Here is a 27,027-nt window from a genome sequence, read left to right on the forward strand (position 1 = left end):
TTAGGCAGTAATGAGAAAACAATGGCTGTTGGCTTTGCTGGAGAACTGCTGGATGTTTATGACACAACACACATAATGAGGGGTCCGATGCTTTATGGTGTTTTCTGGAGGGTCCGGCCAGCTGGATCTCCACAAGAGCGCATCGGTCACGCTTCAGCACAATTACACTCCTCTGCCTACAATTAGCTGCTTCATCGCTAACTGGCTAATGGTGCGAATTACTAAATTATGAGGTGCCGAGGCGATATTGTTTCCAGAGCTAATCCAAATAAGCATTTTAAAAGGTTTAGAAATTTTCCTGTGTCACTTGACAATGTTTTCCTGGCGCAGTAAACGTTTTAATTTGCTTTTAGTGTTGCTGTTTCAACACCATCATGGATCTTGAGTGCCTATTTAAAGATCCCTTGACATCAAAATAACGTTTTTTAGATGTTAGCATCAGCATGTTAGTCTGAGGGTCCTATCATACACCCGGCGCAATAAGGCTCAAGACGTGTTTAGCGTGATTTGTTGCTATTTTCAGACCAGCGCAACTGTAATTTTCACGTTTTGCTCCACGTTACTTAAATAGCAAATGCATTTGCGCCACTCTGTAGACTCATGTGTGTGCTGGTCTGAACAGGAGGTGTGTTAAGGCGCATTGTTGGTGTGTTGCTATTTTGAGGAACTGAAATAGACCGCACCATTGACTGTCTATCTGTCTGTCTGTCTGTCTGTCGGTCCGTCTGTCTATCTGTCTGTCTATCTGTCTGTCTGTCTGTCTGTCTATTCGTCAGTCTGTTTATCTGTTTATATATCTGTCTGTTTACCTGTCTGTTTGTTAAATATGTCTGTCTGTGTGTTCAGTCGTCCTCTCACCTGTAAATCTCCCAGGTGTCTGGAGTGGGAAAGATGCGTATGAATCCCCCCCTGCGCTCATACTCCTCCTGCACCCTCCTCAGCACCTTTATCTGTGCAGGAGACACAATAAAACACAACCAAAAATAAAACCCTCTCTTCAGTATCAAATATGTGACGAGTGGCCAGGAAGCATCAAGAATCTGGCACGAGCGCTGAAAACAGCAGCAGCGGGGACAGACGACCACTGACCTCTTCTGCTGTCAGACTCAGCGTGTCGTCTGTGTGTTTACAGCCGTGCTTCTCCCTCTGAGTCTGTGGGTCAGCACTGCTGCCGGACGCCGGCCTCTGACGCTGAGCAGAGAAAAGGTCAGCGTTACACACACATCTGCACATTTACTACTGAAACACTGCAAATAAATCTTACTCTGAGCTTTTGTCTTGTTTCCAATTTAACTGTCTACAAATTCTTACATCAAGAAGCATTTTCTAGACTAGCAAACAATGTTGTCGTCTTTAGAAATGAGTCAAAAATTGAGTTTTTCATGTAACACAAGCCAAATAATCTGCTAATGGGGTAAGCTAATGAACTCTGCTTTTCCTTTTAACATGTGATCATTTTGCTTACCCCATTGGCAGATTATTTCACTTGTTTTAAAGTAAAACTCACTTAATTTTAACATATCATTTCTTAAAACAAGACAGTATGTTTTGCTTATCGAGAAAATGCTTCTTGATTTAAGAATTTTTAGATATGAGGACTAGAATCACACACGAAAACAGCATTCCTGTACATTTCCTTGCATTTTTCAAGCCCTTTCCGGGTGCATGTTCAGTATATTCCAACTCTTTACAAATGTGGCTAATTGTATATACACACATACAGTATACATACTTCATCACATATCAGATGTGATTCATTATAGCATTCTACAGTGGAGCATACTGGATTCCCACTCAAATTCCTTGACCAAAAAGCTGAATTTCCATGACCTACACTGTAATAAAATATATGTAAATTAACAATTTTCCATATTTTGTTTATGTTTTTTATTATTTATGCTTTTTAATTGCATCGTGAACTAATCTGTAAGATTTAAAGAGATAGGTTACCTAAAAATAAAAACATACTTTCTATTTACTCACCCTCGTGTGGTTCCAAACCTTTATGAGTTTCTCCCTGTTGAACACAAGTTGAGATGTTCGGTAGAATGCTGGAAACCGGTCGCCATTGACATCCATGGTAGGAAAAATATATACAATGGAAGTCAGTGATTTCTGCTTTTCAGCTTTCTTTAGTATAACTTTATTTGTGTTGAACAGAAAAAAAAAACTCAACAGGTTTAGAACTAGTCAAAGATGAGTAAATAATGGCAGAATTAAAATGTTTGTGTTAACTGTCCCTTTAAACTTGGAAAAATAAGTGATATTGCACAATTACAAGTTTATTTTATAGTACTCCATGCCCGGAACAAGTTACCATTGTATTTTATTAAAGTACAACACTAAAAATATGACAAGAATACCTACATTCCCCGGCCACTTTATTAGGTACACCTGTCCAACTGCTCACTAACGCAAATTTCTAATCAGCCAATCACATGGCAGCAACTCAATACATTTAGGCATGTAAACATGGTCAAGATGATCTGCTGCAGTTCAAAGCGAGCATCAGAATGGGGAAGAAAGGGGATTTAAGTGACTTTGAATGTGGCATGGTTGTTGGTGCCAGATGGGCTGCTCTGAGTATTTCAGAAACTGCATATCTACTGGGCCTTACACGCACAGCCATCTCTAGGATTTACAGAGAATGGTTATATACTATGGGTATTTTCTTGGCACACTTTGGGTCCATTAGTACCAATTGAGCATCGTGTCAACGCCACAGCCTACCTGAGTATTGTTGCTGACCATGTCCATCCCTTTATGACCACAGTGTCTCCATCTGCTGATGGCTACTTCCAGCAGGATAACGCACCATGTCATAAAGCGCCAATCATCTACGACTAGTGTCTTAAACATGACATGAGTTCACTGTACTCAAATGGCCTCCACAGTCACCAGATCTCAATCCAATAGAACACCTTTAGGATGTAGTGGAATGGGAGATTGGCATCATGGATGTGCAGCCGATAAATCTGCAGCAACTGCGTGATGCTATCATGTCAATATTGAACAAAAGCCTTGCTGAACCCGTTGTGTACCTTGTTGAATCTATCCCACAAAGGATTAAGGCAGTTTTGAAGGCCAAAGGGGGTCCAACCAAGCACTAGTAAAGTGTACCTAATAAAGTGGCCGGTGAGTGTATACAGCATGTTTTCCATTTCATCAATTTTGACCAACAGTGAGATAAGAACCTAGTAAATACATGCATGTACAGCATGTGAAGTACCTGTTAGTAGCTACAATACAAAGACTCTTAAAATCAAACAAAGCTAGTTTTTGGCCTTTAGCGCACGGTTATGGATTAAAAACGAATAAAAGCACAGCAGACATCAGACAGGTGGCGTTTTAGATGTTATTCTGTAAATGTATTAAACTCAGTTTGCCCTCTGGTCATGGAGCTTCAGTTCACATCATGAAATTACAAGGAATAGCAGCTACAGTGTACAGTGGAAGCCATTCAAAGGTTACTCTTGTTTACCTCCAGATGAGCCTCTAGCACTCAAAGATATCAAGCTCGATTACTCTGGTCTGAAAAAACACCAACAATCAGCTCCTTAACATCTTGTTTGTTAGCCGAGGAGAGCCGTTCCCAAATCCACCGTGGAATTCCCTAAATCCTTTTCATCATACTGATAGGAAACAGCTGCTCCAATTTTTGCCAGGCAGTTTGATGGGTTGCTGAGCATCCCGCCCTCTTGACAACTGTCTGTGGGCCAAAACTTGTCCATTTGGAACCAATAACATGATCTAGTGACCAGGGCTAAAACGCATCTGAATGACAAAATGCACGCCTTAACAATTGACTATTTGATTCCTACACTGACATAACGAGCTGCGATTGCAACACACGGTCATGATGTACTTTTGGTCATTTCTGTAAAGCTTTTGACAATTTTCCAATATAGCATTACATTAGTTAATAGAAATTTAGGTAAGATTATGGTCAAGTGTACACTACCTGACAAAAGTCTTGTCATCTATCCAAGTTAAGAACAACAAATAATAACTTGACTTCTAGTTGATCATTTGGTATCAGAAGTGGCTTATATGAAAGGTAAAGGCCTCTAGATGAGGCTTATTTGACCACAATAAAATCTGATCATGTCTTGATTATGAATGATTTCATTAGGACAGTAAGGTCTGACTCTGCTTAGACTAAAGTCTGCTCACTGAACCTTCAATAATGTCCAGTATAGAATATGTGCTCATGCTGCAGTGGAAACAGAATGAATATTGTGTCTGACTCCATCATGAGCTTGGAGGACTGCATCCATACATCTCTGACATGACTCAAATCACTGATTAATAAAGTCATCTGGAATGGTGAAGAAAGCCTTCTTGCAGGACTCCCAGAGTTCATCAAGAGTCTTTGTGTTCATCTTCAACGCCTCCTCCTTCATCTTACTCAATAATGTTGATGTCTGGTGACTGGGCTGGCCATTCCTGGAGCACCTTCACCTTCTCTGCTTTCAGGAGCTTTGATGTGGAGGCTGAAGTATGAGCAGGAGCGCTATCCTGCTGGAGAATTGTCCCTCTCCTGTGGTTTGTAATGTAATGGGCAGCACAAATGTCTTGATACCTCAGGCTGTTGATGTTGATCATCCACTCTGCAGATCTCTCGCACGCCCCCATACTGAATGTAACTCCAAACCATGATTTTTCCTTCATCAAACTTGATTGATTTCTGTGAGAATCGTGACTCCATGCAGGTTCCAGTAGGTCTTCTGCAGTATTAGTGATGATTGGGATGCAGATCAACAGATGATTCATGGGAAAAATCCACCTTCTGCCACTTTTCCAAATGATCAACTAGAAGTCGAGTTATTATTTGTTGCTCTTACAACTGGGATCCACAACAAGACTTTTGTCAGGTAGTGTATTGGTAGTGTGGTGAACCGATCAGTGTAGCATAAGCAAGGCCATGGGAACGGCACCTTCACCTCAATCCCTACAGAGCATGTGCCGATCACTATGAGTGAAGATAAAGGAAAAACAAAACCACATCTTGTCATGTCTGCTAAAAGTTCCAAACGTAGTTTCATTCAGTGTCTGTCCATGACAAATATAAAGCAATGTGGCGTGCCGTGGTGCTTCTCGCTGGAGGAAGATGTTGAGACCATTTCAACTTGGTCATGTCATTGGCCCATGAACACTTCCTGCTTGTTAAAAACTATTGTAACAAGAGGCAATTCAATCATAACTTAATGTTAAAACAGCTATCATAGCATTATTTATCAATATGTGTCTCTTTTTGGATTCTCGGAAACTACAGAAATTAAAAATGTAAAACAGGAAATACGTTGGGACCATCGGTTTTGTTTACATCCCTCAAAATGGTCTTTACCCTTTTATGAAACTGTTCTTCTGTTACAGCCACCATTGTTGTTGTGTTTAGGACTCCAATCGAGTGACGTGACGCATTTAAAACACATCTCACTGCAGCATGAGGGTATCAGAAGGAATATCAAAGGTCACTCGGCTTCTTCGACCTTCTTTCTAGTCTCAAACATAGAACAGAACTAACGCCGTGTTCTTTCCCCTATGCAGACTAGGATCTGCACACCACTCTCCACAAGGACAGTGGACTGAACAACTCACAAACGTTCAACACTGGAGCACACCGACCTGCACGCCAACATGCCTTACCCGCTTCACCTCCCTTTCAGTAAACCACCCTGCGGGGATTTATTGCACATCTGTTGTCTGTCTGATCACAGCCACAGCAGCAAAGAGAGTACTGACGCGAAATATAATTTAGTTAACACTTTATTTTCATGGTCCAATTGAGTATTAGTAGGCTGTCTGCTTAATATCTGTTGATACTGCTCCTACTATCTGCTGAACTTTGCAAGTACATGTCAACTTACACTAACCCCCAACCCCAACCTAACAGTCTACTTATAATCTAATGAGAATTAGTTGATGTGTAGATGCAATGTAACAAAAATTCAAAAAACGGACCATCAAATTAAAGTGTGAGCTAATTTTATGCTACATTGTACTTAAATTAATAATTTTCCTTCATATTCGAGTCTGTTGCAGTTTTACTGTTTGGAGGTAGGGTTACGGGATCTTAATATTAAAATTTGTAAAATTCAACAAGACAATGCACTACCACATTCTGCACACGTTACAGTCCTGCTGTGGAGGAAGAGGATACGAGTATTTGACTGGCCTGCCTGCGGTCCTGACCTGTCTCCAATAAAGAATGTGTGGCGCATTTTTGTTTTGTTTAGTGACGTTATTATTATTTTGCTGTAAGGTCGCACTGGGACATCACTTCCTCAAGCCCCACTCGTACTAATACCTACATATAAAAAGCAGAACGTGTTGTATTGTCTGTTGCAGTTTTACTGTTTGGAGGTAGGGTTACGGGATCTTAATATTAAAATTTGTAAAATTACTCCTGGATTCTAATTGGCATTTATTCTGCTTGATTCTGATTGGCCAATCATAAAATTTCATTTAAGGTATGTTATTCCAAGATTAGTATTGAAACTCATAACGCAGGCTCATCCGAGTATTAGTTAGTGAGTATATCCATAGACGTATTCATATCTCTCATGCTGCTGTTCTGACTGAATAATATGTAGGTTAGTTTAGTCTGCAATCCGCCGATTATCTTTCAGCAAGCTTTACATTTAATAAAAGAGTAAATTACAGCTCAGATCAACGTTTTATGTCTTACTGTTCTTCGATGGCCCTGTAATAATCAGGATAATGTACATCCAGGTGGATGTTTTCTCCGAATTAAGTTCTTCAGTCTAATACAAGAGCTACTGATAAACCTGACTGGCTTTATTCTGCCAGAACAACCAGCTGCATGTAAATAGATAAATATTACAACCCCAAATCAGAAAAATCTGGCTCAGTATGTTTACCTTTTTGTCTGGTTAACTTCATTTCATTATTGCTGAAAAGTAAAGATTTTGGAGCACAATATGCTACCTTAATTTCCAGGGACCCCCAATGCATAATTCAACAAGACAATGCACTACCACATTCTGCACACATTACAGTCCTGCTGTGGAGGAAGAGGATACAAGTATTTGACTGGCCTGCCTGCGGTCCTGACTAAAACGCAACTGTTTAGTCTCCACTTTTCCTCCTAATCTGCAATTGCCTCTCTGGCTATACCACTAACTGAGCCCTCTTTCTCTCTCTCTCTCTCTCTCTCTCTCTCTCTCTATTAAAAAAAAAAAAAAAAAAAAAAAAAAAAAAAATTCTACTAATGTTTTTGCTTCTTAGACTTTTACACGCCTGAAACTTGTCTATAGCGCTTGTTCACTGCTGCTCTTATAGTTGTGTAAATTGCTTCCTTGTCCTCATTTGTAAGTCGTTTTGGATAAAAGCGTCTGCTAAATGACTAAATGTAAAATGTAAAAAAAATGTAAATGTAAGACCTGTCTCCAATAAAGAATGTGTGGCGCATTTTTGTTTTGTTTAGTGACGTTATTATTATTTTGCTGTAAGGTCGCACTGTGACATCACTTCCTCAAGCCCCACTCGTACTAATACCTACATATAAAAAGCAGAACATATTGTATTGTCAAAGCACATTCACATCTAGCATTATAAAAATATGTCAGCATCTTCTATTCCGTTAGCATATTAGCATTAAGTGAACAACAGTGGGTAAAATTCAAGTGTTTAGCTTAGACAAATCCAGAGGAATGAAATTAAGAAGCCGCAGCACTAATCAATCCAATAAATCTGTCAAAGCGGCATCATGTTTTCAACATCTTTGGAAAGTAATAATAATAGTTTTGAAATTGCACAAACGCTGAGATCATACTAATTAGAGCACTGAATAACTGGACTAATAGTGATGTGTTGCTCAGTTCATCACTCTGTATGCCTAAGTATGGAAACTGTCAAGGTGATTTGGGGTATTAAGGGTAAAGTGTAGAGTATCTGTACCTGTTGCTTCTGGGTGGAATTCTTCAGTCTTGTATCAAAGCCAGCTCTGTCGCCGCGTGGTTGTCGTAATAAAGGATCCTGACACACAAAACCTGAGTAAAAGACACAGCTAGAGATTAGACAAAGTTCATGATTATAACACTTTGAAGATTATTAAAACAAGTTATTCATTAAACAATACCAAATACTGGGTTAAACTGTATTTATATACATTTGTAAATGTGACAGTAAAGTTTATATTGCAGCAGAACATGCAAGATGCATATAGAGATACAAAAATTAATAATTAAATAAAATGTATCCCAGATTCCACAAAAATATGAAGGTTTTCATGTTTTAAAATATTTTTTCAATGTATGGAAGATTTTATCATTAAAATATGAAGGTTTTCGACAATGTTTTAAAACATGCTTTCAGCATTAAATCTGTCCATCAGATCGATTTCTGAAGGGTCACATGACACTGAATAATGACGTAATGACTGAGATTTTAAGTTCTGTTGTGGTAAGACATCCTTGAAACTGATAGAAAGTAGCGATCAGAAAAACTGTTCAAACTACCTGTTAAAATGAGCTGAAACAACACAATTCCCTCTTAAATAAATACCATGCAAAGCATGCTGGAAACTATATACCCACTAACCAAGATGCTACACCAACACAATTCCTTCATGCTGTCCCAACACAAAAAAATTAAGTTAACACAAAACAATTAGGTTAACACAAAACAATTAAGTTAACACAAAACAATCAAGTTAACACAAAACAATTAAGTTAACACAAAACAATTAAGTTAGCTTAATGTTTTACAATTTTACAAATCATAAAACAAATAAATTGTTTAAAGGAATTGCAAGGGAAATGTTGACATAAAAGCTATCTTAGGTGTTTTATGCTAAGAGAAAGACTTGTTAGTTTGATCTTAATTTAGTTTGACTTCAGTGTAATGTTTTAAGTTTACCCCCTTGCAGAAGAGTAGCACTCATGCTTTTTGCGGTGGCAACTTTATTATCACCAGTATTGTTTGTTGCTAAATTTTGTTGCTGTTCTGATATCAGTCCCAATCAACTGTAGGCGATTGTAGTTTGAACAACAATAAATAACAGAAAAGTTGACCAAATTAAACTATTTACATTAATAGGCTATTCAATTATAAGTCGAATTCAAATTAAAGTGATTAAACATATGGTTCTAATGAATTTAGATGAATTTAGCTCATTATTATATTAAACTAACGCAAATAAAATAAGTTGAAATAACGCAATCTGATAAGTTGAAATAACGCAATTCAAATAAGAAGAATTAACACAATCTGATACGTTGAAATAACGCAATCCGATAAGTTGAAATAATGCAATTCGAATAAGAAGAAATAACGCAATCTGATAAGTTGAAATAACGCAATCCGATACATTGAAATATTGCAATTCAAATAAGTTGAAATAACACAATCCGATAAGTTGAAATTATGCAATTCAAATAAGTTGAAATAACGCAATCCGATACATTGAAATAATGCAATTCAAATAAGTTGAAATAACTTAATGTGATAAGTTGAAATAACGCAATTCAAATAAGTTGAAATAACGTAATCCGATAAGTTGAAATAATGCAATTTAAATAAGTTGAAAAACACAATACAAATCAGTTAAAAAACACAATACAAACAAGTTGAATTAACGCAATCCGATAAGTTGAAACAACATAATACAGATAAGTTAAAAAAGGCAATAAAAATAAGTTGAAATAACCCAATCTGATAAGTTGAAATAATTCAATCCAATAGGTTGCAATAACACAATCCAATAAATATAAATAACGCAATAGAAATAAGTTATAACAATGCAATACAAATAAGTAAAAAATAACACAATCCATTAAGTTGAATTAACGCAATTCAAATAAGCTGAAATAACACAATACAAATAAATTTAAATCAATGCAATCCAATAGGTTGAAATAACGCAATACAAGTAAGCTGAAATAACGCAATCAGATAAATTAAATAACGCCATAAGAATAAGTTGAAATAACGCAATACAAATAAGCTGAAATAACATAATATAAATCAGTTGAAAAAACACAATCCGATAAGTTGAAATAACGCAATACGATAATTTAAAATAATGCAATTCAAATAAGTTGAAATAACAATTCAAATTAGCTGAAATGTGTGTCATAATAAAATTAAGTTACACCAAAGACTCATTGTTTTTTTAATTTATGTGTGCTATTGACACCGCCGTAATAAAAAAGATAAAGGACTGCAAGCGATCTACAATCATCACTGTAGCGAGATCAATCATTACAGTGTGCTTTCCTGTCTCTGGTGTCAGATTCACAAGCTCTTGGGTGGGTGACAGCTGATTGTGTAAGCATAACAACACTTAGCCTTGAGCAATCATTATTTTGATGAGCGCTGCAGAGGTATTTTCTTCAGCCAAACGGCGACAGTTCAATGACTCATGTGAGCGTCTAATGTTCTGTTGACAATTCCTTCGTGTAAGTCATCTAGCGCTAATCAACAGCGCCTGCGGGGAACTCAGAGGACTGCAGCGTATTTCTCGCATTTCAGCCCGGATCACATTTGATCATTACACAATTTGCAGGGCTGGAAAAATGCGGCACAAACCACCAACAGGCAACAATGTCCTATTAGTGGTTTTGTGATCCTTGGGCAATACAGATTTAGTGTGAGAGAGAGGCAGGAGACGCCTAACGAAGTTACAGCTACGGCTCTTTATTATTATTATTATTTTTAATTTAAATTCTGTATTTTCTTTTATTGTTATCATTCTGTTCTGCCGTGGGTTTCCTCCGGGTGCTCCGGTTTCCCCCACAAGTCCAAAGACATGCGGTACAGGTGAATTGGGTGAGCTAAATTGTCCATAGACAACGTAATCGTTTTAAGTTCAATCTACTTAAATGTGTTACGTTAACTTAATCCTTTTGTGTTGGGACTACATGAAGAAACTGTGTGGAACCCTGCATTTACAGTGTACATCCCAGAAATCCCAGGGCTCCATAAACCAACAACACTCCATCATCTTAACCGGCCATTACAGAACACCAAACAAATGTAAGCCGCATGACCAGAGCCTCGGCCACAGGCAGTAACACGCTGTTATGGCCGCTCTGAGGTCTGAGAATATGAGCGTACATGCACATTTACAACTCCAGCCTGAGGTGAAGCGGTCTGAGCCTGGGAAAAGAGAAAACTTACCCACGAGAGAAAACATGTCGGAGATCATGCTGGCCTTCACCTTCAAATCAAGAGGAGCGTCGCTACAAACGCAAACAAGGAAAACATTAGTTTATTATGTTATTTAGTTTATGAGTTCACAGTGTTAAAGCGCACAGAAACGTGATTATTTTCTTTCCTCAAAGGCTGCTCATTTCCTTTTTAGCCAAAGTGAATGATTGCTTTAGTCGCCAAAATAATCCTAACAGTAGTTTATTTGACTCATATTAGGGGTGTGTGAAATTTGCTGTCTTTTATAATCTGCATTGTATGTAATTAGATACAAATCGACAAGTTATTGTGATTAACTGACATTTTTAAGGGGTTTTAAGGGGTTATAACTGTATTAGTACAGTTACTTATAATGTACTTGCCTTTAATACTGTAAATATAGTCAGCAGTTATGGGTAAATCAATTCAGAGAAACAGAGGGATTGTGCTTTGTTCTATACAAATCTACAGCACTGTGCAAAATTGTTAGGCCAACATTAAATCTCTTTACTGATGGTATAATGGCTGTATACATACAACACTAAGTCTTGTCGCCAATCCAAGTTTTAGGAACAACAAATAATAACTTGATGCTAATTTGACCAAAATTAAAATATGATCATGACTTGTGTTTCATTAGTACAGTAAGGTCTGACTCTGCTCAGACTAAAGTCTGGTCACAGAATGAATATTGTGTCTGACTCCATCATGCGCTTGGAGGACTGCATCCATACATCTCTGCAATGACTCAAATCACTGATTAATAAAGTCATCTGGAATGCCAAAGAAAGCCTTCTTGCAGGACTCCCAGAGTTCATCAAGAGTCTTTGTGTTCATCTTCAACGCCTCCTCCTTCATCTTACCCCAGACATGCTCAATAATGTTCATGTCTGGTGACTGGGCTGGCCAATCCTGGAGCAGCTTGACCTTCTTTGCTTTTGAGGAGCTTTGATGTGGAGGCTGAAGTATGAGAAGGAGCGCTATCCTGCTGGAGAATTTGCCCTCTCCTGTGGTTTGTAATGTAATGGGCAGCACAAATATCAGTGGTAACAGTTTTCATTTACAGCATGATAATAATCTGCTAACTGCAGTAAAATCCTATCTGGAGAAGGAAAACAGCTGATGAAACACAGAGAGTGATGAAATGGCCTCCACAGAGTCCAGACCTGAATATTATAGAGGCTGTTTGAGATCACCTGGACAGAAAAAGAAAGATATGACACTCTAAACCTAAAGAAGAACTCTGGCAAGAGCTAAAAAAACACCTGATATTACACAGCACACTATTTCAGAAAATGTCAGGACAATTAGAACAAAAGTAAAGCCACATTAAACATAGACTTTTGCTTGAAGAGGAAAAGTTTTGATGTTGTTGTTTTTTTTTGCACATATTTCCTATATTTCCTGTTGGTTTTTAATAAAGAGAGTTATTGATTATATAATCCTTAGGCCAGGGATGGGCAAACTCGATCCTGGAGGGCCGGTGTCCCTGCATAGTTTTGCACCAATCCTAATCAAACACACCTGCTTGTAGCTTTCTAGTGATCTTGAAGACACTAATTAGGGTGTTCAGGTGTGTTTGATTAGTGTTGGAGCAAAACTCTGCAGAGACACCGGCCCTCCAGGATCGAGTTTGCCAATGCCTGCCTTAGGCCAACAAAGCTGGTATAGTGCTTAGGACTTTTGCACAATACTGTATATGTTAAAGATTAATTATATTTTGTAAGTACAGTTACATTTATCAAGACTATGAAACATGCATAATGAATAATGAATTAAGTAAGAAATTAATGACAATATACAGTTGGAAGCTAAATTGTTAGGCCTCTTGTGAAACTGTAGTACTTTCTCAAATATTTCATGACAAGACTAAGACTAGCAGACCCAAAAGTAAATCACCTTTAAAATGAAGCAAGCCAAATGCAATGCTTCACAAAGCTTCTGAAAATGAAGAGCACAACATCTATACAGTCAGATCACGGTGTACCTGAAAACACTAAACAAAACATCCGCTTGATGGTGAATAAAAATGGAAAGTTTTTTCCATCTTGACCCCAAAAAGCCTCTGCAGCCTGTGCTGTTTTTAGACGCTCCACACCGATGTTTATGAGCATGTTGACAACCAAACTTAATGGTAGGCTTGAGTTTGACTTTGCTCTAATTGGACAAATTGCTTAGAAGGATTTGTTTGACACAAAGAAACAACAGAGTATAAATTGTTCTTGGTGGGAATACTGCTTGTCGTTTCCTAATGAGAAATACTCGGGGAGTAAAGAGCTTTTTAAATGGGAAGCGCTTGATCTCTGTGGTTTTTAATGATTTAAATGTTAGTTAACGTCACTTGCAGCCTCAGGATGGAGGTATTTCTTTGCTTTTCATTGCTGATATTGGTGAGATGGTATTAGTCCAGGAAGGTGAAGTATGTAGGATTGACAACTAGAGGTTGAACGAGGTATTGCAGTCCAAATTCTAAATATTGCAGAGGGTTTTTTCCCCTGGCCCCTCCAACAACGACTCAACGCAGATGCTGGTGGCCAGATTGACGACACCATCAGATTGTGAGTGTGCCTGACAATATGTCATCGTAATCTTTCATTGAAATCTGCAAAAGAAATTTGTTTTCAGTTCAATTCTCATCTGAGGTATTGGGCGTGGCCAACACTTAACCACGCCCCTCCAGCTGTCAGTTTAGACGACAGTAACCGGGCTTGAATTATTCAAGCTCTTCTTCAGTAATTGAACGTCAGTCAGTGCTGAGAGACTGAAATACTTTGGAAATCTCTTCACTTAATGGATTTTTACCAATCTTTACGCAACCGTTGGCGTGAAATCACAGGCTGGTTTTTCCAAACCTTCACCTTCCCAGAAGCCTGTGGGCTATGCTCAGTGTCAGATTTTCTTACTCAGTATGTTTGTCTTGTCTGTTTCTGTTTAAATTTAATCTAAACACTCTTAAAAGCACAGAAGATACACTGAAAATGCAGGAAAAATCAGCCATTAATATGCATAGAATTGTATTCCTACCATAGATGTCAACGTAAGATTTCTTTTGCATCATTTTTCAGAATATCTTGTGAGCAAACCGTGAGGAAATTCTCATTTTGTGTTGAACTGTCCCTTCAAACCAAGACACACAAGTCAAATTAAAAGATGTTAATCCTTATTTCCTGAAAACATATAGAAATCAAGTCATGTCGTGAACAGAAAAACTAAAACATTCTATTTTTTTCCCTATTACTTATTTAATTTTATTATTATATACTCATAACTGTGATCAATTTTCAGTTACCCATATAGAAAAAATGTAATCCCTTTTAAAAAGAGTATACGGAGTAATTATATGTTTGGCTGACAGGATTTAGTTGGCTGGTAAAAACTAGTAGAGATCAGTTTATCTTTGTACAACCTGAAATCAGCCAGCGATCTCTGTCTTCTTGTGCTGTATAACATTCAGTCCTGTATATAAATTCCAATCCACAGCACCAAAGCTTGAGATTGAGCACTTTTGAGCATGTCTAGACCTGAAAACATCCATTAGGTTAGATCTTTGATGGCCGACCAAACCACCTGAAATGAGAAATCCTTTGAGAAAGGTTTTTCTTGGAGGCTTTGATTTGATCTCCCCCCATTTATATAGCACACACAGTTGTGCAGATCGGCAGGTTGAGCTCTATTGGGTTCATAAGAAGCGTTTGAGACATTATTTTGAATTCATACAGATGACAACAAGGCTTTGAGGGATCTAGAATATAGCACACGCTGCATAAAAGCTGTTTTATAGAGCTTTTGTAAAGACGTTGAATTGTTCAGCTGAACAATTTGTTGAACTGAACAGACTGAACATTCATACTTATATTCATTATTGTAAGATAGTAAACATGGTGCAAGTCTCCCAATCATCACAAATACTGCAAAAGACCTACTGGAACCCACATGGACGCAAGATTCTCTAGAAATCAGTCAAGTTTGGTGAAGGAAAAATCATGGTTTGGGATTACATTCAGTATGGGGTGTGCGAGAGATCTGCAGAGTGGATGATCAACATCAGCAGCCTGAGGTATCAAGACATTTGTGCTGCCCATTACATTACAAACCACAGGAGAGGGCAAATTCTCCAGCAGGATAGCGCTCCTTCTCATACTTCAGCCTCCACATCAAAGCTCCTGAAAGCAAAGAAGGTCAAGCTGCTCCAGGATTGGCCAGCCCAGTCACCAGACATGAACATTATTGAGCATATCTGGGTTTAGATGAAGGAGGTGGCGTTGAAGATGAATCCAAAGAATGTTGATGAACTCTGGGAGTCCTGCAAGAAGGCTTTCTTCACCATTCCAGACTTTATTAATCAGTGATTTGAGTCATGTCAGAGATGTATGGATGCAGTCCTCCAAGCTCATGATGGAGTCAGACACAATATTCATTCTGTTTCCACTGCAGCATGAGCACATATTCTATACTGGACATTATTGAAGGTTCAGTGAGCAGACTTTAGTCTAAGCAGAGTCAGACCTAATCAAATCATTCATAATCAAGACATGATCAGATTTTATTTTGGTCAAGTTTTAAAAAATTGTATGTTTTGATATTCAAATTAGACATATTTAAAGAAATGTGCACTAATTTGAATTGATTTCTGGGAAAAAAAAGTCTAGTTTTTGAATATTTTGATTCATTTAGCATCAAAGTTTTCACTCCGTAACTCAGAGAACACTAAAAAGCAAGAAAAAGATAAAAGAATAAACTGTTCAATATAATCAACTGCATTACATATGAACATATTCCTCTTTAAAAATCATCAGAATATAAATATGGATTAAATTGTGATGTTTGGTATATGTAAGAGCTGCTAATGTGGAGAATTATAGTGTAGCTCAGTGTGAGGACAGCAAACTCATTTTAAGAAAACAGCCTAAAAATTATGAATTGTAATTGAAATCTACAAAACGTGACATGATAGAGTTGCAAAAGACAAAAAAAAAGGTGTATTTTGGATGTTTCTTTTCTATATAACACAAAAATACACAATGAAAAGTAAAAAATAATAAAAAAATCAGCATGAAAAAAAGAGTCTCGTCTTTATCTTTAAATTCATATGAGTGCTGGGTTTCTGGAGAGCAAAAATAAAATAAAAACGTGTGTGTGTGTGTGTGTGTGTGTGTGTGTGTGTGTGTGTGTGTGTGTGTGTGTGTGTGTGTGTGTGTGTGTGTGTGTGTGTGTGTGCGTGTGTGTGTTGCTCACCATGCCAAAGAGGGTGAGAGGTTCACTTCCAAGAGCCACGGTTTGAGGTTGGAATCAATGAGAACGTCGAAACCATACAGTTCTGCGAGAAAACACACACACACACACACGCACGCACGCACACACACACACACACACACACACACACACACACACACACACACACACACACAGTGAGAGGGGTGAATGGGAGGACACACCACACAGAGTTAGCACTACTGAAGGCCATCTGTGAAGGTAAATCAACAGATCAAGAAAAGGGAAAAGGGCTTAAGAATGAAAACGCAGAGGTAAATTCTGTAAATGATCATTCTGTTTGTCTATCTTTAACCAAATCATGAATTGCACCTCAGAGCGGCAAATAATTGATGACATGATAAATGATAAATATCAAATGCAAATGATAAATATCCTGCGTTTAGATGCGTGATGTTTGAACAATCTAACATGAACTAATACAGGTCGACTAGAATGCTGTTAGCATGATTTTAGTAAGAATTGGCATGTTGCTAGCATGTTTCTAGTATGAATTGCATGTTGTTAGTATGTTTATTAGTCTGTTTCTAGTATGGATTATTATATTATTAGTATGGATTGGTATGTAGTATGGATTAGTATATTGTTAGTATGAATTGGTATGTCGTTAGAATGTTTCTAGTATGGATTAGTATATTGTTAGTATGGATTGGTATGTAGTATGGATTAGTATATTGTTAGTATGAATTGGTATGTCCTTAGAATGTTTCTAGTATGGATTAGTATATTGTTAGTATGTTTCTAGTATGGATTAGTATATTGTTAGTATGGATCGGTATATTGTTAGTATGTTTCTAGTATGGATTATTATATTGTTAGTATGGATCGGTATATTGTTAGTATGGATTATTATATTGTTAGTATGGATCGGTATATTGTTAGTATGGATTAGTATATTGTTAGTATGTTTCTAGTATGGATTATTATGTTATTAGTATGTAGTATGGATTAGTATATTGTTAGTATGGATCAGTATGTCGTTAGAATGTTTCTAGTACGGATAAGTATATTGTTAGTATGGATCGGTATGTCTTAGTATGTTTATTGTATGGATTAGTATATTGTTAGTATGGATCAGTATGTCGTTAGAATGTTTCTAGTATGGATAAGTATATTGTTAGTAAGGATCGGTATGTCTTAGTATGTTTATTGTATGGATTAGTATATTGTTAGTATGGATCAGTATGTCATTGTGATGTAGTTAGTATGTCCAATGTAAAGTCAATTGCGGGTTTTTTTCCAATTGAAATGTATGGGACAGTTGCTAGGGTGCCTTAAGTGGTTGCTAGGGTGTGGCTAGTAAGTTGAAAGGTCATCAGTGATTGGTAGATTGGTATTCTGAGTTAAATGAGCCCAACCTTAAGTCTGTATGACACTCTGGCGCAAAGTTATGAGCTCAAAAAGTTTGGTCCAATGTTAAGTCAATGGGACGTCTTAAGTAAAATCCAAATTTTCCGGGTCAGTTTTCGTAAAACTGTAAGTTGGATCACTTGGAAAAGATATAGGAACTTAATTCAGTATAGTTTGGAAGGTTGAAGTTAGTTTGATGGTTGTAGTATGAACGGTCTAGGAGGAGATGCATTCTTAAAACAGTTGAAGAAGAAGAATTTTCAGGAACAGTGTGTTGAGTTTCTTAAGCCACCATAATGAGATATCTGACAAAGGACACTGATGTAATAAAAGAACGCAAGAAAGGAATAAGCATTTGTAAGGCAAAGTCTATCCTCTATATTAGTACACACTGTTTCTGCATAAAACACTTCCATTGTGTTCTGTATTCAACATCTTGAGTTGAAATGTCTCATTTACGAACTCACTGCGTTCCAGCCAATCAGGACGCATTATGGCACAACTAAAACATGCCGTGTTCTGCCATGGCGAAATCAGGAATTACAAAGATGTCAAGATATCACACATTTGTTAGTAGTGATTGTGATCTAACTGTGATCAAGCTATTTCTGTGTACTTTTACAGAAACGGCCAGCATGGTGAACTCTTCTGTGTGTGTGTGTGTTTGGCAGAAACGTGTATTTAACAGCTGATGTGAAAGAAAACTGAGATTAAAAGGTTAGTTCAACCAAAATCTTGATTTACAGTTAATTTACTCCTCTTCAGGACACTGAAGATGTACTTTATTTCCTCAGTAGAACATTAAAGAAGATTTTTATCTAAATCTGTAATCTTTAGTGATCATATAATGCAAGACAATGTTCACCAGGTTTTAATTTATATTAAAAATAAACACAATGCAAATGAATCCCTGTAGCTCCTGATGGCACACAGGTCTGATGAAGCGTAACGATTGGTCTATGCGAGAAACTGAAAGTTATTCACAATATTATTGGATTAAATCCATATTCTGGACAAACGTGTCTCCCAGTACTAGGTTGCAGCTAGAAGGGCATCCGCTGCGTAAAACATAAGCTGGAGAAGTTGCTGGTTCATTCCGCTGTGGCGACCCTTGATGAATAAAGGAACTAAGCTGAAGGAAAATCAATGAATGAATGAATGTAATGTGCGGCCCTAATCACAATGTACACTCTGTGCAATAATATCAATAACAGAGTCCATCATGCCCTAAAAGATTGTGCTTCCTATTACCGGAACAACCTAATATTAGGCACATATGTCAATTTTTACCTCTGTAAGCAGCTCTCTTGGTATTGGAACAGAGCCTACATGTGGTTGTAAAAGTTCTAGGCTATAAAGCAGGTCTTTATCAAAGAGAAGGGAGTTTCTGTGGCCATTCTGCATTCACCCAGCACCTTCAAACGCTGACACAAGAGAGAGAGTGTTTGAATGTTTTCCTGCTCTAATGTAAACAGAGCCGCTTGAGAGAGCAGGGGAGCTATAGACTAGAAGCCTGTGTGTCTGTCTGCTGAACTTAGACTAAATTTCATAGCTTCAAAAGGAGCAAACTGACATTTCTAGATCGTATTTTAAGAACAGGTTTTGATGTTTACTTGTTGCCCCATAGTCAGGCTTTTTGTCGACCCAGGCTCATTCTGAAAACGTAGTCCCGAGGACGTTTCTGGAGACCGCGAAATACATCCTGGGAGGTACGTATTTTTGCAGTTTTTGGTTTTCGTGAATCCACAAGAGGCTGCTGTGTGCGCCTTTTTGGCTTCTCGGACGTCTCCCGCGAGTGCCGTTCGCGCCCGCACTGTTCTCGCGTAAACCCACCAGAGGGCGCTGTCGAACGAACGTCTGTCTGTTCGACTGGCTGAATGATTGACTGGGCGACAGGTCAATCGGCCGGTCGACCCACACTCCTCCTTCCTCGAACCCAACCAATTTTACCGACTGACCCGCCCGCCCTAAACCAACCAACGATTTACAAAAGCCGTCCGGAAAACGTTTTTTTTTTACCACGATTTCACCACACTCTCACCCTGTCATGAACCTCTTTGCTTCATTTCTTGGATTCTGTTTTAGTATTACCTGATTTCTGAAACCGCTCTTCCCTGGACTCGAACCCACTCGTCGTCATCGTGGTCAGCTCCTCTCTGCATCTCGAGTCCGCCGACGCACAGGACGAGCTAACCGGACAAACTGGTTGCGGCGGGAAAGCCCTCCACACGAAGGTAAGCGGTCAGCCAGCGAGCGCTAAAAGGAACGGCGTCATACCGCCCCGCAGCGTTCGCTTAAAAAACGAAATGCAGCCGTACGTACCTCCGGCTACATAATCCGCAGTCTCCAGAAACGTCCTCGGGACTGCGTTTTCGGAATGAGCCTGGGTGGCTTTTTGTACAACATCAATTCAGGAAAAGTTGGGAGAGTACGCAAATTATCTAAGGTGATTACGTAATTCGCTTAAATTGATTTATTTTTTCTTTGGCACCATGGGCTATGGGACCTCATGTTCTCTATCTATGTGTACCTGGGCTACCTCGCCGACCAGTTGACACTAGTGCACTAGGCTGTGTACGAGTGTAGTAACCAGCAAAAAAAGAAAACATAGCATAAAGGCATTACATTTTATAGGTAAGATTAAATTTTTTACGTTTTTGTAAGTTACGCACTTTTGAGCTCAACAAGTAACATTATTGATGATAATACAGTTACTTACTGCACTGACCATAAGGTAAAGTAGCACCAACTCGCACTAAATACTAAGCTTATACTAGTTTTGTTGAATAAAATAAGAAACAATGTAAAGGAAATATGACAACAAGATGCTGCGGCGCATGGCTTAACACTTTAACATGTAGTTTTTTTTTTATGTAGACAGCACAGCAGCTTTCCTGAACAGAGCTACAGATGACTACATCTTTGTTCAATCAGCTCTAAACACACTACACGAGCAGAGCGACAGGGAAAGCAGCCCTTACTAATTACTCAAGACGTGCACCATTCTGGCTTGTGAACAGGCACGCAAACACAAACAGCACGCATTTACACTCTTCAAACGGCGAGCAGCCAGCAGCCCATGTGCAACGCATTTTCCCCCAATTAGGAGCAGACACCGGTCCTGCCCGCACCTCAGCCCTCACGCGTTTGTGGCTCTTTAATGTGTGCTGGGAGGGCCCATTAACATCACCACAAAATATTCACAGTGAGGAGAATAAATAAGCACCAACAAGGGAAGATCAAAGCCGAGCGTTATTACGAGCCGTCGGGCTCTGGAGTCGAGAAAACAAGCCCAAACCAAACTCACCGCAACAACAATAACAAGAGCGTAACGTATCATCTCACTGGGTGTCTCCGGCATCTGCTGTGTCACTCGACATGGTTGCATCACTGCCGAAATGAATCGTATTCCTGTTGGTTTTGGGTGTCTTTTCATAAACAATATAACCGAGGGTGGAGCGGGCGGCTCGCATGAACTCACTGATGAAATATCATTTGGCTAAGCTCACACTGCGTGTTACTAGTCATGGAAACAATAGGAGGCTTTCGCTGTATTTTCATCTCAGCAGCCCGATGTTACGATATTAAAGGATTAGTTTACTCAAAAATATTAAAGGGATAGTTCAGCCCCAAAATAAAAACTCGGCCATTAATTACTCAGCCTGTGCTTTTCACAACCCAGATCGAGTTTCTTTCTTCTGTTAAACACACAAGACCATATGCTTAAAAACACTGGAAATGGTGAACATTGACTTAGTTATAGATTTCCAACATTCTTCAAAATATCTTCTTTTATGTTCAACAGAATAAGGAAACCTATAAAAGGAGAAACTTGAAGGATTGGCAATATTTTACTTGAAGGGATGTTCATAAGACTGTTATTAAACCTTTATAATCATGACATGTGTCATGAATGTGAATGTGATTCTACGCATGCTTATGACAACTGTGTGATTAGCTCATTTTAAATGCAAAGATGACATTGTTTGTTATGACAACTTAGCAAACAAATACATCACAGCCTGTTTTTGTCTTTATCATGACAACTCGACATTTCTAAAACAAAACCAGAAATTGGTCATGAACATGATTGTCATGAAGCCATTATAAATACATGGTGAATTTTCCTGAGTCTTTAACATTTTTTTTTACCTCAACTACAGTGCTTCAAGCTGATTTTGTTATTACAAGCACAGCACACGCTGTTTCTCAATTTATAATTGATTTGTCTAGATCTGAACATTCTTCATAACATTTGGAATAAGGCATGTGTCCAAGTCTGCAAAATATATAACTCTGTTCTAGGGCTCTATTTTAATGATCTAGGTGCTAAGTCTAAAGCTCATTGCACAAAAGTATTAAGGGCATGTCCGAATCCACTTTTGCTGCTTTAAGGATGGTAAAATGCGCTCTGTGCCCCGGCTCATGGTCTAACAGGGTGGTGCTTGTTCTCTTAATGAGTTCTGGGTGTGTTTTGAGCATAACGTGCATTAAACCAATCAGAGTCTCGTCTCTCATTCCCTTTAAGAGTCAGTTGCGTCGCTCCATGGTGCATTTGTTATTTACATGTTGACTTTGTAAGTGTAAAAACTGAACGCTTCACTAGAGAAAACAGTTAAACAGAGCATCTGCAGCGCGAGGATAAAGAACGAGCCTCCTCCATTCAGCCTCTTTACTTTCTCTTTACTTTGTTTTTACTCTTTACTCCTTTACTTTGGTGGAGTGAGGAAACGGTGAAAGAAAGGTGAAAGAAAGGTGAAGAAGACATGGAGGCAGTGGTGTTTATTTATAAATGAGCTGGTTCTCTCCGCCCCCTGTTTCCATGTGTGTGTCAGTCATAGAGATCTCTCACTTGTGGATATGATTATACGTGTTACTATTGAGACATGTTAATACGGAGCTGCAAGTTAATTCGGTGGGCGGGGAAAACCGCACACCTACATCATTCATTCATTCATTTTCTTTTCGGCTTAGTCCCTTTATTAAACCGCTAACTTATCCAGCACATGTTTTAAGCAGCGGATGCCCTTCCAGCTGCAACCCATCTCTAGGAAACATCCATACACACTCACTCACACTCATACACTATGGACAATTTAGCCTTTCCAATTCACCTGTACCGCATGTCTTTGTACTGTGGGGGAAACCGAAGCACCCGGAGGAACCCCATGCGAACACAGGGAGAACATGCAAACTCCACACAGAAACGGCAACTGACCCAGCCGAGGCTCAAACCAGCGACCTTCTTGCTGTGAGGCGACAGCACTACCTACTGCCTCGCCTACAACTACATCATGTTGGATACTATTTTAAAAAGAGATTTATTGTGTTTCTATCACTCCAGTATGACTGTGGACACACTATATCTACACACAGTTCTGTCCAAACAGCTTCCAAAGGATGATTTTCATCACACAGTAGGTGCCCTTTAACGATTAAACCATACATATTGTGCATTTAAGAATTTCGGATGAATAATTACAGCTTAGTGAAGTCCCAGCAGAATAACCTTCTGCACACATCAGCTTGGTCAGACCGAGAGACCAGTTCAAACCAGCAGGAAAGCCAGAGGCAGGTCTCTGAATCACACTGAACTGCTGCAGTCAATTGTGGCGCAGACAGACCACTGTTCTCCTAACCTTTAAAGCATTCGTCTTTATTAAAACCACTGCACTGCGGCCGGCTCACGACCACACAAATGCAGCCCTATAAAGCCCGTGTGTTTGACCCTCACATCACAGCTCTATTTTAAAACAGTGTTTGTGTAAACTCTGAAATGATCTGACAAACCTGGCGACGTGCAGAGAAACTGTTAGGCTGATCATGAATATAAAAAACCTCTTCGTCAACAATGCTTGCAGTTAACTCATTACAGAAACAGAGTGATGACGAGCAGTACAGGCGGCAAACACTCTGAAACACTGAAGTTTATACAGACGTTCATGCAAGCAGTGGCTTTTCACTGCTATGCTGATGATCCACAGGGCAACTTTTCGAGCGGTGTTACTGGGCAGCTTTGGGAAATTATACCAAAAATAGGCAAATAAAGTAATTAGGGCATGGGTTACAGATACAATATTGTTGCCTGTTCTTAACCCTTAAATGCTCCAGCTGATCCTCCTGTGTTAGTTTTTTTTATTGCGACCGCTAGCAAAGTCCCTTTCCGGCAAGTCATTTCACTCGGCGGCCATCCTTGAAAGGCCTCCCAGGCATTCTGTCTGAATGGGGAAACATCAAATTCTCCAAAATTGCTTGCTAACTTACGATAAAACTTCATATTGGGCATCATGAAACAACTGTCTCTTCAGTTTCATTTCTAAATGTTCGAATCACACAAAATCTGCAGCAATTTATGTCTGGTTTGAGCCCCTCCCCCAGAGATTTGTCGATCGATGATTGGCTCCTGTACTAGTAGGCGGGGCTTCATTCGCCATATTGACCGTTTCACTTTTCTCCATTCAAAACTATCCGAGTGACCCGTCTTGTGTATTCTATAGGCTGTTTCTCAATATGCGTTCTTGTCTGTACTCGTGTTCTTGCATTTCTTGAGTGCTGCTAAATGCAATTACTCAGCAATCAGCGAACATATAACGCTAAACTGTTAAAGGTCCCGTTTTTATTCGATGTTTGACGTAATCTCAACTGAAACATGAAGAGAGGGCGGGACATAGAGTAGCTCCTCCCCTTTTTGAAAATCAGCCAATAGCGTTTAGTTTTATCACAGCTCTGCTAGTGAGAGTGGGTGAGCTCAAGGGCATCAAATGAAATGCAAATGAGAAGCGTCTTGAAGGGGTCAGACACTAGAGAGCATTTGATTGGTCAAGATTTGATGAGGAACTGGAGTGGGATGCGACTTGAAGAAAACTGTTGATCCATTTTGGCTGAAGTGAACAACTACACGCTTTACATGTTAAAGTCAGGTTTATAGCTTCTAAACGCAAATTGTGTCACTGTTTTGGTGCACACTAGCTTATAGATATCCTAAAAATTAACAATACTGATGATAACATCTACAAAATGTATTTTAATTTCATGGCACCTTCAAAGGAGGGCAAAATAAATCTCTTGCAATTCACCCAGATGGCCAAACACTTACAAATAAAGAAGCATTGAACTAGACTTGAATGGCCATAACACAAATATCTTCTCTACGCAGTCCAAATCGCACAAAGAGGCTCATTTATTCAGTAGTAAAGGTCTGTTTCTGCTTTCCGTGTCAGAGGTGAAGAGAGACCAATGAAGCATCGTGTTACACAGCAGCTGAACAAAGACCGACCGGCCACAGATTCACATGAGGAGCGCATTAAACGGCGTGTACATCCACCGTGTGGCTCGGATCCAGAGTCACTGCAGATGAGATGTAAACAGGGAATGAAAAATGGAGCGCTTCTCCTGCAGCCAAGACAGCTAAATCCTAAAATCATCTATTAGCCATCGCATCATTTCCTGGTTCTGATTCTGTGCTTTATTTATTGGGATTGACCTTATTCTTGACGTATGTGCGGATGCACCCATTGGAATCTTTTTGGCTTGAGACTTCTGCTCTCATTCACTTCCAGTGATTTCTAGACGTTAAAGGGGGGGGTCCAGAGTGTACTTTTAAGGCTTGGTTGTGTTTATAAGATGCAAAGTAATGTGTGCTCATGCTTAACCTGTAAAAATAAATAAATAAAAAATAAATCACATTACTTTTTTCATATATCTTACTTTGATTATATTCTGCTACTCTGCTAACATGAAAACGAATGGCCCTCAACAGGCTCTGATTGGTCAGCTAACAAATTGCAATTCACAGATCAGCTCCAGGTCACCAAGTTTAGTTCCAACCCTAATTAAACACACCTGATCAAACTCAAAGTCTTTCAGGCTTGTTTGCAACCTACAGGTTTTCAACCAAGCAGGGTTGAAGCAGCGTCCCTCCAGGAACTGAGTTTGACACCTGTGATCTAGAGCTTTTTGACCTAATGAGTGGTACAGTACAGGTCACCTTTATCAGGCTTGTGTCTCCACTGCCAAATGGTACCAATGCACTAGATTTTAGCAGGTGTGCACCTGTCTGAAAGTCAGCAGTCATCCTGAATAGCTTGATTAGCTTTTAATCACAGCGTCTCCATCACATTCCCCTGCTGCACCTGCATGAGCGGCTCAAATTCACCAGAGCCGGGCATCAGTGACTGAGATGAGGGCATACGACGAGCACAGATACTCTCCTCATGAGGGCGATTGTCCTGATAACAGCGCAGTGCAGCGGGAACGTGTTATCACAACCAAAACAGGCAACACCTACAGAGGAAATATTATGCCTACACACACAATACACTGGAGCAAAGAGAGAGAAGGCTACAGCCACTATTAATGATACGCTATATTCAGGAAACTAAAGGCCTGTGTTAACCGAAATTCAATTTTGACCCCTAATAATAATAAAAATAAATAAACAAATGAATAAAAATAAAATGATTACTGTGTCATTCCCTGCCCCCTTTCAAGCAGTCTGCATTCATACATCCGGAAAGCTCAGTCTCACATTGAAATCAGTGAAATCAGATAACGAAGGGCTGATGGATAAATCGATATGAAATTACATTTGCGATTTAGCAAAAGCTGCGATTCTCTTGCACATCATGTGAGGAAAATACAATGATGTGATCTGCCGTAAATCTCCTCCAGAAAGCCAGAGGGCGCTCTTTTTCTCTTCTTATAATTTCTCTTCTTATAATTTTCCTGATAATAATGATGCAACACCTGTCACTGCTCAGAACGCTATAGGAAGCAGGCTAATAGGACTTTTAAATTGCTAGTAACCTGGGTTAAGCGCTTCCGGTGAACTGTTTTGCATTAATTGCATTAATTAAGGTCTGTTTTCTTTAACAATCAGCGATCTCCACTGGCTGAGTGATATCTCATATAAAGTAGATTACATTTTCCCCGCCATGTCTTTATAATATGAGCATTAATTTTACCCTAGTATATTCTGTATTCAGTATACAGCCTGCCGATTCTGACAGGCGCGCGGAAGTAAACGGCTTTTTGTCTCGTTTTACGCTTGAGCAACTAAATGAATGCCAAAGTCTGTATAACTGATTGTATTTTAATTACATTAAAACATCCATGCTGTAAAAGGAACCGCATAAAATAAAATAAATATTTAAAAACACAATAACCGGTCACCGAAAGTACACTAGCTCGGCATATACCCTATTAAGAAATACACTCTCCGGCCACTTTATTAGGTACACCTGCCCTAATCCT

At 38.9% G+C, this 27,027-nt stretch overlaps 1 protein-coding gene across 1 annotated transcript in view; it reads right to left on the minus strand.

Annotated features, from left to right (window-relative positions):
- The window catches only part of ttll5 (tubulin tyrosine ligase-like family, member 5), a 119,418-nt gene that overhangs the window by 67,915 nt on the left and 24,476 nt on the right, over window positions 1-27,027 (minus strand). Inside the window, exons 13-17 of the mRNA XM_056477629.1 lie at window positions 16,390-16,471; window positions 11,146-11,207; window positions 7,924-8,015; window positions 1,090-1,191; window positions 859-950 (exon numbers count right to left, since the gene is read on the minus strand). Of these exons, the coding sequence (XP_056333604.1) occupies window positions 859-950; window positions 1,090-1,191; window positions 7,924-8,015; window positions 11,146-11,207; window positions 16,390-16,471 (430 nt within the window). The remainder of the gene's footprint in view (window positions 1-858; window positions 951-1,089; window positions 1,192-7,923; window positions 8,016-11,145; window positions 11,208-16,389; window positions 16,472-27,027) is intronic.

Source organism: Danio aesculapii, chromosome 17 (assembly GCF_903798145.1).
Source record: "Danio aesculapii chromosome 17, fDanAes4.1, whole genome shotgun sequence".
In the NCBI taxonomy this organism is placed as follows: Eukaryota; Metazoa; Chordata; class Actinopteri; order Cypriniformes; family Danionidae; genus Danio; species Danio aesculapii.